The sequence below is a fragment of the Coregonus lavaretus genome (assembly GCF_964263955.1).
Source record: "Coregonus lavaretus genome assembly, chromosome: 39".
NCBI lineage: Eukaryota > Metazoa > Chordata > Actinopteri > Salmoniformes > Salmonidae > Coregonus > Coregonus lavaretus.
The window spans coordinates 22258265-22273706 of NC_140026.1; the positions used below are offsets into that span (position 1 = coordinate 22258265).

At 43.8% G+C, this 15442-nt stretch overlaps 1 protein-coding gene across 5 annotated transcripts in view; it reads right to left on the bottom strand.

Annotated features, from left to right (window-relative positions):
- The window catches only part of nrxn2b (neurexin 2b), an 863757-nt gene that overhangs the window by 425768 nt on the left and 422547 nt on the right, over positions 1-15442 (bottom strand). For all 5 annotated transcript variants that reach the window (XM_084156410.1, XM_084156411.1, XM_084156413.1 and 2 more), the window contains one exon: positions 630-749. In XM_084156410.1, the coding sequence (XP_084012536.1) occupies positions 630-749 (120 nt within the window). The remainder of the gene's footprint in view (positions 1-629; positions 750-15442) is intronic.

The following is a 15442-nucleotide window of genomic DNA, read 5'->3' on the forward strand; positions in this document are numbered from 1 at the left end:
CCATATCTTCAGATATGGTCATTAACCACCCTGTGTAATATGTCATATATTTAATTGATAAAATTGTATAAGGCTTGGATTGGGCAGTAACACAGATAATAGGGGTTCCATAATATGAATATCTAGCTACATAAACTTGTTATGAGCCCAGCTTCCACTACACCTATAGTATTCCAATCTATCCCTTGGTGATGATGTTGTTGCTTCCTGGAATTGAGCAGGAATGAGCTTGGCCAAGCACTTTATTAAAAATACCTTAGTCCTAAACATGGTCAGCCCAGAGGCCTTCTCTGGGTGGTTTGTGTCCACCAGAAACCGGCAATTTTAGCTCTAACTTCACAGGGTCATTTATAGCCCCAGGTTTCATCATATCTTGCATTCCTCTCACCTATCACCCCCCATCCCTCTATCCCTCCATTCTATCCCCAAGGGGTGGTGGCGAACAGTGGCGAGTGGACACTGACCTTCTGCCATCCCACTATCCCTCCATCTCTCCATCCCCAGCCCAAGACTCATCATGCCCCCTCTCTTAATCCCTCCTCTCACCCATCTAACACCCCCTCCATCCCTCCATCCTATCACCCAAGGGTGGAAGAGGTGGAGGCGAACAGTGGAGAGTGGACACTGACCTTCCACCGTGACGTTGTCCACAGACAGCTGGAAGTTCTTTCCTCGGCGCACCACTTTCACCATGTGCCACTCGTTGTCGTTGAGCTTCTGGCCAGCGAAGAGCGTTTCAGGTCCTTTACCTAGAGGGGAAGAGCTAGGGTCACCTACCCAGAAAGGATGTTGATACAGTGTCGCAGCAACTATCAGCCACTAGAGTCCACAGGGAAGATACTATACGGCTAATGGAGAAAACCTGCATGTTTATCCCACACAAACACACAGTACAGTCACACACACACACACACATAAATACATACATAAAGTAGTATCATACAAGAAGGCATACCGTGCCATGTCTGTCACTAAGTGCACAAAGGTAATATAAAAAAATATATATGTGAATAAAAAATAACAGAGACAGACTCAAAAACAGACAACCCAACCTTGGAATAATACAGTAACAGCAGGATGCCAAAGACAAAGCAAAAAGGTAGCTAGGTGTTACAGTGCTACTTATTGAACAAGCCTTTCATGGTAAAGTAAGGATTCAGCCTACAACTGCCATGGACAGCCGAGATGAGTGGTATAACTATTTTATAGCTATCGCCTGTAGGACTCTGTACTAGTGGAGCTGTGTAATTGACGTCTGCATATTAGGACTTTGCCATAGGACTCTTTGCCAGAATGGGTAGAGAAAGCGGGGGATCAGACTGCATTGGATCTGCCTCTCCTCTCCTCGGTCACTCCCCCCTCTTCTTCTCCGTCCACGGTCTCGCTTCTACTGGCACAGGAGACAAACTGTTTGACGCAGCAACATATGGCTGTGGGAGAAATGCTTATTAAAGACATATTTACTGTAGTGGCTTCTTTCCTCTCTCTCTCACCAACTGAGCCTCGGTGCGATTTATAGTTTTTCCAATTAAACAGACCAATTATATAAAGTGTGGCAGGGAATGAGTGAGTGACGGTGTGAAAGAGTATGGGTTTTTGATGAAGGCAGCAGAACTGAATCCGTCTGTCATTGAGGTGTATTATGGCGAATCGGCACGAATCGCCTTCGGATGAGCAAAGTCATGGTGACGGCTAATGCTAATTGCGCTAGCGATAACAGTGCTCCGTTTACACATTCGAAGCATAAAAAGGAATCTACTAAAAAGGGCAATACATTGAAAACTAACCAACAGAAAGTGGAAAATAATTACTGGCTACGCTACACAATAGCACAGCCTAAGAGGCTAAAACAAAAGGCTGTCCCTGACGATGGTTGACTCGCAGTACGTCACAGTGGCATTCAGCGAGGCAAAGAATGGTGATTATGAGGGAAAATAATGGGTCTGTAAACATAGCCATAATGAGGGAGTCTTCCACTTCACTGCCTGGTGGAACCAGCCCTGAAATAGTACAGTGCCCTGAGGAAGCCAGTACCTTCCATTAACCTTTTACACTCGTATATGGGTTGAAATATGGCATATTTGTGCACTGATAAGTGCCTAAATTGGAACGCAGTGGTAATTACATTTTACATTTGAGTCATTTAGCAGACGCTCTTATCCTGAGCGACTTACAGTTAGTGAGTGCATACATTTTTCATACTATATAGTCCAGAACAGTACAGTCTATTCTCAAATGAATGGGTGGGGAACATGACAGCAACTGTGTACTATATTGTAGTAAATACGGATCAAAACTCACATTTGAAATAGGGGTAATATACTGTAGAATCAAATAAGGAACCTTATCATTTAATTGTATCTATCAATGAAAGAAGGATGGGATGGCAAACCAGTGGGAGGCTACGTCTCAAATGGCACCCTATTCCCTGTATAGTGCACAACGTTTGACCAGAGCCCTATGGGTAGTGTGCTGAATAGGGTGCCATTTGAGACGTAGCCTCCCACTGGTTTACCATCCCATCCTTATTTTATTGATAGATACAATTAAATGATAAGGTTCCTTATTTGATTATACAGTATATTACCCCTATTTCAAATGTGAGTAATGACGTCAGAGCTCAGGGTCTCCACTTCACAGCTCTGTATGGGTTTTGACTGACAGCTGTTCAGAACTTGAGCACCGCATGCAATAAGAAGTTGCCCCCATCCCACCTGCTAATTGTCTGAGTGAGGAACACGCTGTATATTAAGAGGACTCTATGTATTTTGAAAGATGAGACGTTGAGGATTATAATAAATAACACTTTGATGTCATACAAGCAAGTCAAACACCCATAGGTCCAAATGTGCACTTCACATTTCCACATCATAAAACTCCTGTCATATACAGTGTCAACATTTATGATTACTATGTTTGTTGCAGTTACAAGGGCGGCAGGTAGCTTAGTGGTTGGGAGCGTAGTGCCAGTAACCGAAAGGTCGCTGGTTCTAATCCCCGAGCCGACTAGGTGAAAAATCTGTCGTTGTGCCCTTGAGCAAGGCACTTAACCCTAATTGCTCATGTAAATCGCTCTGGATTAGAGCGTCTGCTAAAAAAAAAATGACTAAATGACTGACAAGATGGCATGGTGTCATACCCTGGGTTGTTCTGAACAGAATGAGCCTATGTTTGTGTATTGTGAAGAAAATTGCAGCAGAAAACACACTTGAATGCACTCATGACTCCTTTCTATGCACACCAAAATTACGATCTGTTTCCCTGAATTGCCCTGTGAATCCCTAACACTGTAAGATCATAGTTTATAAATTAGCATGTTGGCAATAGAACAAGCTTTCAAATGATGCCCACCTGGCCCAGATTGCTATTTATAATGGGACAGATTTGGATTACGTAAACAGTAATTGTGTGATGGAGGGTATGCAGGGCTGTCTTCCAAACAAAACTACTACAAGTGTGCTTGCTCTAGTTCCTCAACGGCACAGCTAGGAAAGCTGAAAAAAAGCACCTTATAGTTGAAGACTCTTCTTTGAGTCATAAAAGTGCATTGAAATGACTTAGGAGATGTGCATACTTTGGAGAGGTGTGTGGCCACTTGGAGACACCTGTTAGTCCTCTCACTCTTCTTATATTGCACCTACCCCACATTTTCCATGAATATGCTTATTATGTTACTGAATGTATCCAGTGTATTTTCAGTTTTTGTTAAATAAATGCGGCAAAAAGTACAGTACATGTAAAATGCACATCAAATCAACAGTGTAATGTTTGGATTCAGTCTTGTGTCAGGTAAACTGTTGTGTACTCAAATGTGTGGCACACACACACACACACACACACACACACACACACACACACACACACACACACACACACACACACACACACACACAGGAGAACCGTTTTCGTTTTTACTGTTGTTACCTTCTTCCCTGGATTTTTGTCTTGAGCCACACAAAATTGGATAGAGAGACGTTTAATCACACGTGTGAAGTTAATATGAGGCAAAGTCCCCTATTGCAGAGAGAAGGAACGAGAGAGAGAGAGAATAAGAGAGAGAGAGAAAGAGAGAGAGAGAGAGAGAGGAGAACGAGTTTAAGATAAACTTCTAGAAGGAGAGAGACAGAGAGCTTGCGAAAGAGAGAACGGGAGAGAGCGAGAGAGAGACAAAGGAAAAATAGAGTTTGATGTACAACCAGAGAGCCCTTTCGGAGCCTCTAGAGCAGGCAGAATAAATGGGAAATGGTTCCCCTGGGATAGAGTCCATGTGTTATTTATCTGCCACGGCCACAAGAGGCCATAAGAGAGCATGCGGGCTAATTCTAAGGAGCAACAGAGGACACATCAGGCCATAACAGCAGTAACAATGAAGGCCTCAGCGTGCCTGCTGCCCTGGGGGAACATCGAACGAGGTTTGGGGGCAGATAACAGTGCAATTGGCCATATTAGCTTAAAGATAATACACTGTAACATTACTGTAGCTCATAAGCAGCTAATAGGTTATCCAATGCCTTATTAGCTTGGAGCTAATACACTGTAAAAGCATGTAACGCTAGTACAGCTAGCTAGCAGCTAATGGGTGCTTCAATCCCCATAATGCTAGGCCTCTGCCACCTTCTGCTTACCCAACTGACCGGCTAATTGGGCCATATTAGCTAGAAGCTACTACACTAGCTAGCTAGCTAATAGCTTATGGGCACTTCAATCCACATTTCATTGCTTTTGCTCTACCACCTGCCTCCTGCCTAACTGGCAGGCTGCTTTAATGCTGATGTTTGGCCATCTTCTAATGGCCAGGTAATGAAGATAGGGAACAGGCTAGCGGAGGAGGGCTTAGTGCTAAATGAGTCTGTAAGCCACTTTAATGCTGCCCTGTCAGCCTCTGTAGAAACAGGGGCCAGACTAATCATTAATAAGAGCAGCGATATTAAAATGCAATTAATTCTCATTGCGATGCCGCTTTCCCTTTTCGCCGCTCTCCCTTTGTCACCGGGATCAATGAGAGAACGCCTCTGATCATATAAACAAAGGATGTAATTCTCTCACTCATTCTCTCACTTGTTCTCTCATTCATTCCCTCTTCTTTTATCTCACACTCCATCACTCTGTCCCCCATATTGTCTGTCCTCAAGGTGGACAGTGGAATCTTTGGTGTTTCAGTTGGTAGAGGAACTTCCAGTTTTAGCCATCTGGTTTAATGTGGATGTCATTGACTGTGTGGAGGACCCATGAGCAGGATGGATGAGATGTGTTACACTCACCAGCTGTTTCCCAATTAACAATAGTTGATTCATCAATTATCACAGTGTTTCTATGTAAATACCCTTGATTAATGCAATCGATGAACACACCCATTCAATCAGTGGCTTTGGATTGCAATGCAGTGCTACATTCCCACAAGTTAACTCTGGGTCTAGAGACCGACTAGGAGAAGTAAAGCTCTCCATTTTGGCTCGACCACAAGGGCTTGGAGAGATGGGTGTATTGTGATCCACATTGGACCCAATGTCACAGTTTCTCCCAAACACATTTACCCATTCTTCAGCCACAACACTGTTGACAACAGCGGAACTAAGAGTCTCTACACAGACCTTCCAGACCCAAAGTCTCATCTCAGTCTCACAAGTTTACTCGTTTGAGAAACTAGGCCATGGCGTTGCACAGCCACCTCTACCATGTAACAGCGAATTAACCGTTGGCAGCGCCACATCACTAAGCGGGAGGAATCGTAATGTGGCTGGGAGTCTAATTGGGCCGCAGCAAAGCATTGTGGGCCACCTCGGCGCGCGAACAGCCAGTCTCTGAGAGAAAGAGAGTTCAGGAGTGATCAGCGCTAGCTGGAGAGGGCAGCGAGACGATAGGGCCACGGCATAAGGGGAAGCGGTGGAGTCGTGCGCGATAGCGTCACTCCAGCTAGCTGGCTCACAAATGCTTCATGACTCATTGGGGTAAGAGTGAAACTGTTTCAAGGGGGCCGTTCATGCATGTGTCAATAAAGGAGCCAGTCACCAATGGTTGAGGTCAGAGGGGACTGCAGGCGATGTAAGAGTGTTTTAATGAGTCAAGGGGTTGGAGGGTGGTGTCTGTGACGATGGGATGATGAGATTTAGCCATTGAGAAAATGATAACCTTGAAATATGATGGACTCATACATTTTTTTTGAGGATAACATAAATATATAACGAGTCCTTTTGGTGATCCCAACTTGTTTACACTGCTTAACAAAGTAACCACAGGTCAATTGTCTATCGTCTTTCTTAAGGTCCTTACTACCTTTTCATCTTTACAGTTAGCAGAGTATAGCCTATAGTAGTCCATAGGGATTGCCTGACTCAAAATCCATGCAAGAAGAAATAATGAAGAGGACCTAGCAGGACGTTGTTGTAGCTGGAGATTCATCAGTACAGCCATGAGTGGCCTCGCAGGGAGAGAAGAAATCACATTGGGCCTGCATGCACTCTAATTAAAATGGGCGTCAGGCCATCTTTTTCTTCTTGCTCTATTCCCTTGTTCTGTCCATTCTCGGCTCAGCAGCCCCCCTCTGAGGACAGAGGGCGGATGCCGATGCTCAGCACTTCTAAAGGAGAGAGAGAAAGAGAGAAAGAGAGAGAGAGAGAGAGATCCTGGGTTTTCAGCGCAGTGTTGAAAATGACTATTCATATCTGCTGACTGGGGATGATCCTCAGAGCCAGGGCGTGGTGAGGAATCAGACGAGAGAGGAAGAGAGGAGAGATGGAAGAAGGGAGGACTAGCTAACGCAACGCTACATCTATAGGTGTGTGCTTACCGAGATAGACAGATGGCGTAATCAAAATGGAGAGGAGTGTGTGTGTGGTACTTTATATGGATCTATTTCTATTTGTGTTCATGATTACCATAACACATATAAAGTAACGGGTCCAAGGAAGTTCCCTGCAATGTCCCGTGTGGCTCAGTTGATAGAGCATTGCACTTGCAATGCCAAGGTTGTGCGTTCGATTCCCACGGGGGACCAGTATGAGAAAAAAAAAAAGAGTATGTAAATGTATGCACTCACTACTGTAAATCGCTCTGGATAAGAGCATCTGATTAATAATGTAAATGTGTCCATCTGTAAATAATACTGCACATGCACGATTTTCTTCCCGACATAGATGTAAATGAGTAAACACCTTGCAAGGTCAGAGCATGACCACATACTGTAAGTGCAGAGCATGTCCAGACAGTACACTGAGTGTAGTGTAAATATGAAGACCACAGGGACCAAGTGCCACACATCAGACTGGGGTTAAGAGGTTTAACAGGAAGCAGCCTGTCAATGGAATTATGGTAGTCACTTGAATAATGGGTCGGTGTACGGGCACTGTACTTTAGTTTGATGCTGGGTGTGTGTCTGCATTTGTTGTGTGGGTGGCGTTCATGTCTGAGTGCCAGTCTGCTGGCTGACAAGGTGACACAGGCTGTGCCCTAAAAATACCCTCTGTGACATTGCGCAGTCTCATACTGGGTACAGAGGCACTGAGTGATACAGAAAAAAATGAAGAGCGAGGTAGATAGAGAGAGAGAAAGAAAGAAAGCAAGCAAGATAGTAATTGAGGGGGGAGAGAGGTGGGTAGACGGTGGGGAATCTCAATTGCATACTCCTCGCGTCCTCTTTCCACTCTCCTTGCCTTCTTCTCAAAACCCATTGGAGAGGGTCAGAGGGAACGGACCTCTGGCTTTCTCACCCGATGGGTTTTGGGAAGGAGGCAAGGAGAGAGGACGTGAGGAGGATACAATTGAGAATCTCCCAGGGAGTGAGAGAGGTGGAGAGAGATAATTGAAGGCCTCGAGAGAGTAAGGTAAAGAGAGAGACAGAGAGAGACAGACAGAGAGAGAGAGAGAGAGAGAGAGAGAGAGAGAGAGAGAGGGGGGGGGGGGGGGGGGGGGGAGAGAAGCCCTGCTGAATGTATAATGCAGGAGGAGGTTATCAGGTCTCTGGCACAGGGAGGGAGACCAAGTCAGAGATGACGATTCAGCAATATGGCTTCCCCTACAGATGGCTCCACGCCCAGGATGTCGCATGAGAAAACACTTCACAGGGAAGCTCACAAGTGTGTGTGTGTGTGTGTGTGTGTGGGAGTAGGCGTTTGTGTGTGTGTTTCTGGAAGTGTGTCTGATGTTCCTGTGTGTGCAATGTCTTACATGAGTGTTTCTGCAAGTGTCGTGCGTGTGTGCGTGTGTGCGAAGCGTGAAGCCACCAGTCTTTTCTCGCCATCCCTGTGGCCCCCGCTGTCCTCTCCCATCTGTTCTCTGGCATCCTCCCCTTCTGTTGTTTGTGAAGAGAGGAGTACCGTCCCTCCATCCCTCTCTACAACTCCCATCACTCTCTCCTTACCCTCATATGGTCATCCTGAGCAGTGCCAACTCCTCTCTTCCTCCCCACCTCTAATCGAGTCCTGGCAATCTCCTCATCTCTCAATCACCCCCCCCCCCCAACCTCATGCAAGCCTCTCCAATCATTTAATGCACTGTTTATGCTCATGACTGCACCACAGTCATTTGGCTTGGACACTGGAACTTGTGTTGTATTCTGCCTCTCTACGCCTTTCTATAAATACTAGAACCACATTCCATCCATTTATTCAGCGTAGCCCCTTGATATAGCCCATCTATGATCATTATGTTTGATTAGTCTATACATTGTTTCGAATGCAATGGCTTCAGACACTGTTGCCATGCCACCTCATGCCTCCTAGTCTGATGCCCAGTCTCATGTTCCTATGATTCTATGGCTCTGCCCCCCTGAGGGTTGCTGTGCCAGCCTGCTATGGAGCAGATGGGTTCGTTCAGGTTGGCATCACACCAGCTGACAGAGCGGGCGTAGCATGCCAACTTGGGTTATGGGCAGGGCATGACCAGAGCGGGTTATGGTACCACTAGCTTCCACCATATGGGCATCAAAGTCATGGGTTATATTAAAGTGGCATGTAGTGTGTGATGAATGATGCCCACATACACAGAGGTAAATATAGATGTAACTAACATACATGCATGCATACATGCAGGCACTCACAAACACATGGACACACTCTCTATCTCTCTATCTCTCTCTCTCCCACCCTGTTTCCAGCCCTGGCTGGGTGCTCATGGCCAATGTTGTCATAGGTTAATGGTTGTTTGCTCCACAACAACCTTCACAGTTGATTACTCATCCCCTGTTCAAACAGCAGGAGGACAGGCTGGCACACTGGCACACTGGAGCCCTGCTGGACCTAACACACTACGCTGTTGTCTGTTAAGCTCATTGCACAAGCCTCAGTGATAACAGCTAACATCGCACAGTTAGCAATTCATTAAAATGTATCTATGAGAAGCTCGTTTCTGGAGTAAATACTGTACTGAATAAGGCAGTATTCAGTGTATTCTACAGTGAGAGAGGGGAGAGAGAGAAAGACACAGGATGCAAGAGAGACAGACTTTTGTATTTACATTAAGAAATACCTAGCTAATAGGTACAAATATGCAAACCAACATTGTTATCCAAATGTCAATCGGTTCCCTTCATCAAAAGCCAATAAATATATTTTTAAAAATCAAAACACATTTGAATGTTATGCTGTATATGCTAGCTATACAAATACAGTGCATTCGGAAAGTATTCAGACCCCTTGACCTTTTGCACATTTTGTTACGTTACAGCCTTATTCCAAAATTGATTAAATTGATGTTTTTCCTCCTCAATCTACACAAAATACCTCATAATGACGAAGCGAAAACAGGTTTTTAGAAATGTTTGCAAATGTATCAAATACAAAAAACAGAAATACCTTATTTACATAAGTAAACAGACCCTTTGCTATGAGACACGAAAATTTAGCTCAGGTGCATCCTGTTTCCATTGATCATCCTTGAGATGTTTCAACAACTTGATTGGAGTCCTGTGGTAAATTCAATTGATTTGACATGATTTGGAAAGGCACACACCTGTCTATGTAAGGTCCCACAGTTGACAGTGCATGTCAGAGCAAAAACCAAGCCATGAGGTCGAAGGAATTGTCCGTAGAGCTCCGAGACAGGATTGTGTCGAGGCACAGATCTGGGGAAAGGTACCAAAACATTTCTGCAGCATTGAAAGTCCCCATGAACACAGTGGCCTCCATCATTCTTAAATGGAAGAAGTTTGGAACCACCAAGACTCTTCCTAGAGCTGGCCGCCAAACTGAGCAATCGGGGGAGAAGGGCCTTGGTCAGCGAGTTGACCAAGAACCCGATGGTCACTCTGACAGAGCTCCAGAGTTCCTTTGTGGAGATGGGAGAACCTTCCAGAAGGACAACCATCTTTGCAGCACTCCACCAATCAGGCATTTATGGTAGAGTGGCCAGACGGAAGACACTCCTCAGTAAAAGGCACATGACAGCCCGCTTGGAGTTTATCAAATTGACCTAAAGGACTCTCAGACCATTAGAAACAATATTCTCTGGTCTAATGAAACCAAGATTGAACTCTTTGGCCTGAATGCCAAGCGTCATGTCTGGAGGAAACCTGGCACCATCCCTACGGTGAATCATGGTGGTGGCAGCATCATGCTGTGGGGATGTTTTTCAGCGGCAGGGACTGGGAGACTAGTCAGGATCAAGGGAAAGATGAACGGAGCAAAGTACAGAGAGATCCTTGATGAAAACCTGCTCCAGAGCACTCAGGACCTTAGACTGGGGCGAAGGTTCGCCTTCCAACAGAACAACGACCCTAAGCATACAGCCAAGACAACGCAGGAGTGGCTTCGGGACAAGTCTCTGAATGTCCTTGAGTGGCCCAGCCAGAGCCCGGACTTGAACTCGATCGAACATCTCTGGAGAGACCTGAAAATAGCTGTGCAGCGATGCTCCCCATCCAACGTGACAGAGCTTGAGAGGATCTGCAGAGAAGAATGGGAGAAACTCCCCAAATACAGGTATGCCAAGCTTGTAGCGTCATACCCAAGAAGAGGCTGTAATCGTTGCCCAAGGTACTTCAACAAAGTACTGAGTAAAGGGTATTTTAGAATAAGGCTGTAACGTCACAACATGTGGAAAAAGTCAAGGGGTCTGAATACTTACAGAATGCACTGTATGGGAGATATTGTAATTATTATTCTACAGTAGTTAAACACTTTCCCTGAAATACAAATGTTTTCCATTGAAACCATTACAGTTACAGTATACATTTGCTCCAGCAAACCCCCTGGACACAAACCTATTTCCCTACCCAATAGCTCAAACGACTGCTTGCATACTGTAGCCATTTCTTATGTATGGGCCTTAAATGTAATTCATGGAGGTAGCAGGGCTATGCAAATAATAGCTTATTTAAAGACCCAGGGGTACATTTTCATGATTCACAACCACAAACTATATTAACCTAACTCATTGACTTTCAGATTGTGGAGTGTCTTGGTAAAAAATGGAGCCCTGCACCATTTAAACCTTAAATCATTTTTGGGCAAAGCTGTGGGGGATATCGTGCTGTACTTGTAAATAAACCCTATTCCCATAACTATGACGCTAGCCATGCTGTGTATAACTATTGAATAGGGCCCATATGGTATTGTAGGGGATAATAACAATGGAATGTATTTGTTTTATCATCTGGTGAATAACATTGTTTAAGAGGGGTGGAGGGTGATTGAGATTCTACGATGTACGATGGACAGACTTGCAACCCATCTGGGCATGTCTCTCTCTATGTTTCAGTAATACAACATTCGAAGGCAGTTGTGTACGGATATGCTTCTACAAGGGTTAAAATGGTTTCTGTAGCATGATAGAGGGTGGCTTTACTTTGGTTGGCTCTACTTTTTCCCCAGAGATGAGGATCCGACTGTCTTTGACGTTGATCGCATTTGTCTACTTATCCTGTGATATCATATTTACTATCTGGAGCACTCAGATGAGCGTTTCTGTTTAACATTTTAAGAGGCATTTGGTTCATTTCATATTTAAACATGCAGGGAGCGGAAAATGTGCGAAAATTAAATGAGAAGAATATGAGGACACATTGATATTTGTGAACATATTCAAAACGTGTCTTACTAATGTTTTTGACATGTTATAGCTCAGGTCCTGATTGTAGCACAGTGCAGACATCTTATGACGTGTCTCTCTGTACATTGCATAGCTAGGAGAATGGTACATTTATTAAAATACATTCCAACTGGTTGAACCATTTCACTAGTGCGGAGCTAGTGCCATTTAACAGAAGTCTATAATAAAAATCTAACAATCATTGTTGATATAATTGTTGATATTATGTTAATTTCCTAAAGAACGTGTCTGATTGCAATGGGTGCAAAAACAAAGGCAACTGTCCTAATAACACCCATCATTGCAATGAGTTTGGCCCTGAAGAGAGTTTAGAGATGATGAGAACATTGAATTAAGCTCTGACCGCCACTCAAGCGTTAAATTGCCTTAAAAGAGAACTGAATTTCATCAGAGCATTGGGTGAAATAAAACTATTATGTCCAAACTTCAAATGAACTGTACTGTAGTGTGGACTACTTCCATAACTTATTTTATACTACTGAATTTTATACAGTTTAATCTAGATATACAGTGGCTTGAGAAAGTATTCAACCCCCTTGGCATTTTTCCTATTTTGGAATTTAAATGGATTTTTGGGGGGGTTGTATCATTTGATTTAAACAACATGCCTACCACTTTGAAGATGCAAAATATTTTTTCTTGTGAAACAAACAAGAAATAACACAAAAAACAGACAACTTGATAACTATTCACCCCCCCAAAGTCAATACTTTGTAGAGCCACCTTTTGCAGCAATTACAGCCGTAAGTCTCTTGGGGTATGTCTCTATAAGCTTGGCACATCTAGCCACTGGGATTTTTGCCCATTCTTCAAGGCAAAACTGCTCCAGCTCCTTCAAGTTGGATGGGTTCCGCTGGTGTACAGCAATCTTTAAGTCATACCACAGATTCTCAATTAGATTGAGGTGTGGGCTTTGACTTGGCCATTCCAAGACATTTAAATGTTTCCCCTTAAACCACTCGAGTTTTGCTTTAGTAGTATGCTTGGGTCATTGTCCTGCTGGAAGGTGAACCTCCATCCCAGTCTCAAATCTCTGGAAGACTGAAACAGGTTTCCCTCAAGAATTTCCCTGAATTTAGCGCCATCCATCATTCCTTCAATTCTGACCAGTTTCCCAGTCCCTGCCAATGAAAAACATCCCCACAGCATGATGCTGCCACCACCATGCTTCACTGTGGGGAGGGTGTTCTCGGGTGTGATGAGAGGTGTTGGGTTTGCGCCAGACATACATTTTAGTCTCCCACATGCCTTTTGGTGAACACCAAACATGTTTGCTTATTTTTTTCTTTAAGCAATGGTTTTTTTCTAGCCACTCTTCCGTAAAGCCCAGCTCTGTGGAGTGTACGGCTTAAAGTGGTCCTATGGACAGATACTCAAAATCTCTGCTGTGGAGCTTTGCAGCTCCTTCAGGGTTATCTTTGGTCTCTTTGTTGCCTCTCTGATTAATGCCCTCCTTACCTGGTCCATGAGTTTTGATGGGCGGCCCTCTCTTGGCAGATTTGTTGTGGTGCCATATTCTTTAAAACATTTTATAATGGATTTAATGGTGCTCTGTGGGATATTCAAAGTTTCTGATATTTTTTTATAACCCAACCCTGATCTGTACTTCTCCACAACTTTGTCCCTGATCTGTTTGGATAGCTCCTTGGTCTTCATGGTGCCGCTTGCTTGGTGGTGCCCCTTGCTTAGTGGTGTTGCAGACTCTGGGGCCTTTCAGAACAGGTGTAGATTTACTGAGATCATGTGACAAATTATGTGACACTTACATTGCACACAGGTGGACTTTATTTAACTAATTATGTGACTTCTGAAAGTAATTGGCTGCACCAGATCTTATTTAGGGGCTTCATAGCAAAGGGGGTGAATACATATGCACGCACCACTTTTCCGTTATTTTTTTTGTATAAGTTATTTTTTTCATTTCACTTCACCAATTTGGACTATTTTGTGTCTGTCCATTACATGAAATCCAAATAAAAATCAATTTAAATTACAGGTTGTAATGCAACAAAATAGGAAAAACACCAAGGGGGATGAATACTTTTGCAAACCACTGTATGATGGATATATGATAAAAGCCAATACAAAGCCAATCATAAAATACTTCAGTATACATCTGTATAACTTTACATGCCTCCCTTTATACTGCTACATGCTATATAAGACTACATACCTATACATTCCAATACATATACAGTACATATGCATATTTATACCTAGAACTATACTGAACAAAAATACAAACGCAACATGCAACAATTTAAAAGATTCATATAAGGAAAACAGTCAATTGAAATAAATTAATTAGGCTCTAATCTATGGATTTCACATGACTGGGAATACAGATATGCATCTGTCAGTCACAGATACCTTTAAAAAAAAGTAGGGGCGTGGATCATAAAACTAGTCAGTATCTAGTGTGACCACCATTTGCCTCATGCTGCATGACACATCTCCTTCGCATAGAGTTGATCAGGCTGTTTATTGTGGCCTGTGGAATGTTATCCCACTCCTCTTTAATGGCTGTGCGAAGTTACTGGATATTGGCGGAAACTGGAACACGCTGTCGTACATGTCGATCTAGATTAACCCAAATAATGCTCAACGGGTGACATGTCTGGTGAGTATGTAGGCCATGGAAGAATTGGGCCATTTTCAGCTTCCAGGAATTGTGGACAGATCCTTGCGACATGGGGCCGTGCATTATCATGCTGAAACATGAGGTGATGGCGGCGGTTGAATGGCACGACAATGGGCCTCAGGATCTCGTCATGGTATCTCTGTGCATTCAAATTGCCATTGATAAAATGCAATTTGCTAGTTGTCCGTAACTTTTTTGCTAGTTGTCCGTAACATACCATAACCCCACCACCACCATGGGGCACTCTGTTCACAACGTTGACATCAGCAAACCGCTCGCCCACACAATGCCATACACGTGGTCTGCGGTTGTGAGGCCGGTTGGACGTGCTGCGAAATTCTCTAAAATGACGTTGGGAGGCGGCTTATGATAGAGAAATGAACATTCAATTCTCTGGCAACAGTTCTGGTGGACATTCCTGCAGTCAGCATGCCAGTTGCACATTCCCTCAAAACTTGAGACATCTGTGGCATTGTGTTGCGTGACAAAACTGCACATTTTAGAGTGGCCTTTTATTGTTCCTAGCACTAGGTGCACCTGTGTAATGATCATGCTGTTTAATCGGATTCTTGATATGCCACACCTGTCAGGTAGATGGATTATCTTGGCAAAGGAGAAATGCTCACTAACAGCAATGTAAACAAATTTGTGCAGAACATTTTAGAGAAATAAGCTTTTCTTGTGTGGAACATTTTATTTCAGCTTAAAATTTCACTCCATGATAAAAATCACTGACTCAATGCCACAAGAGGGTAAAAC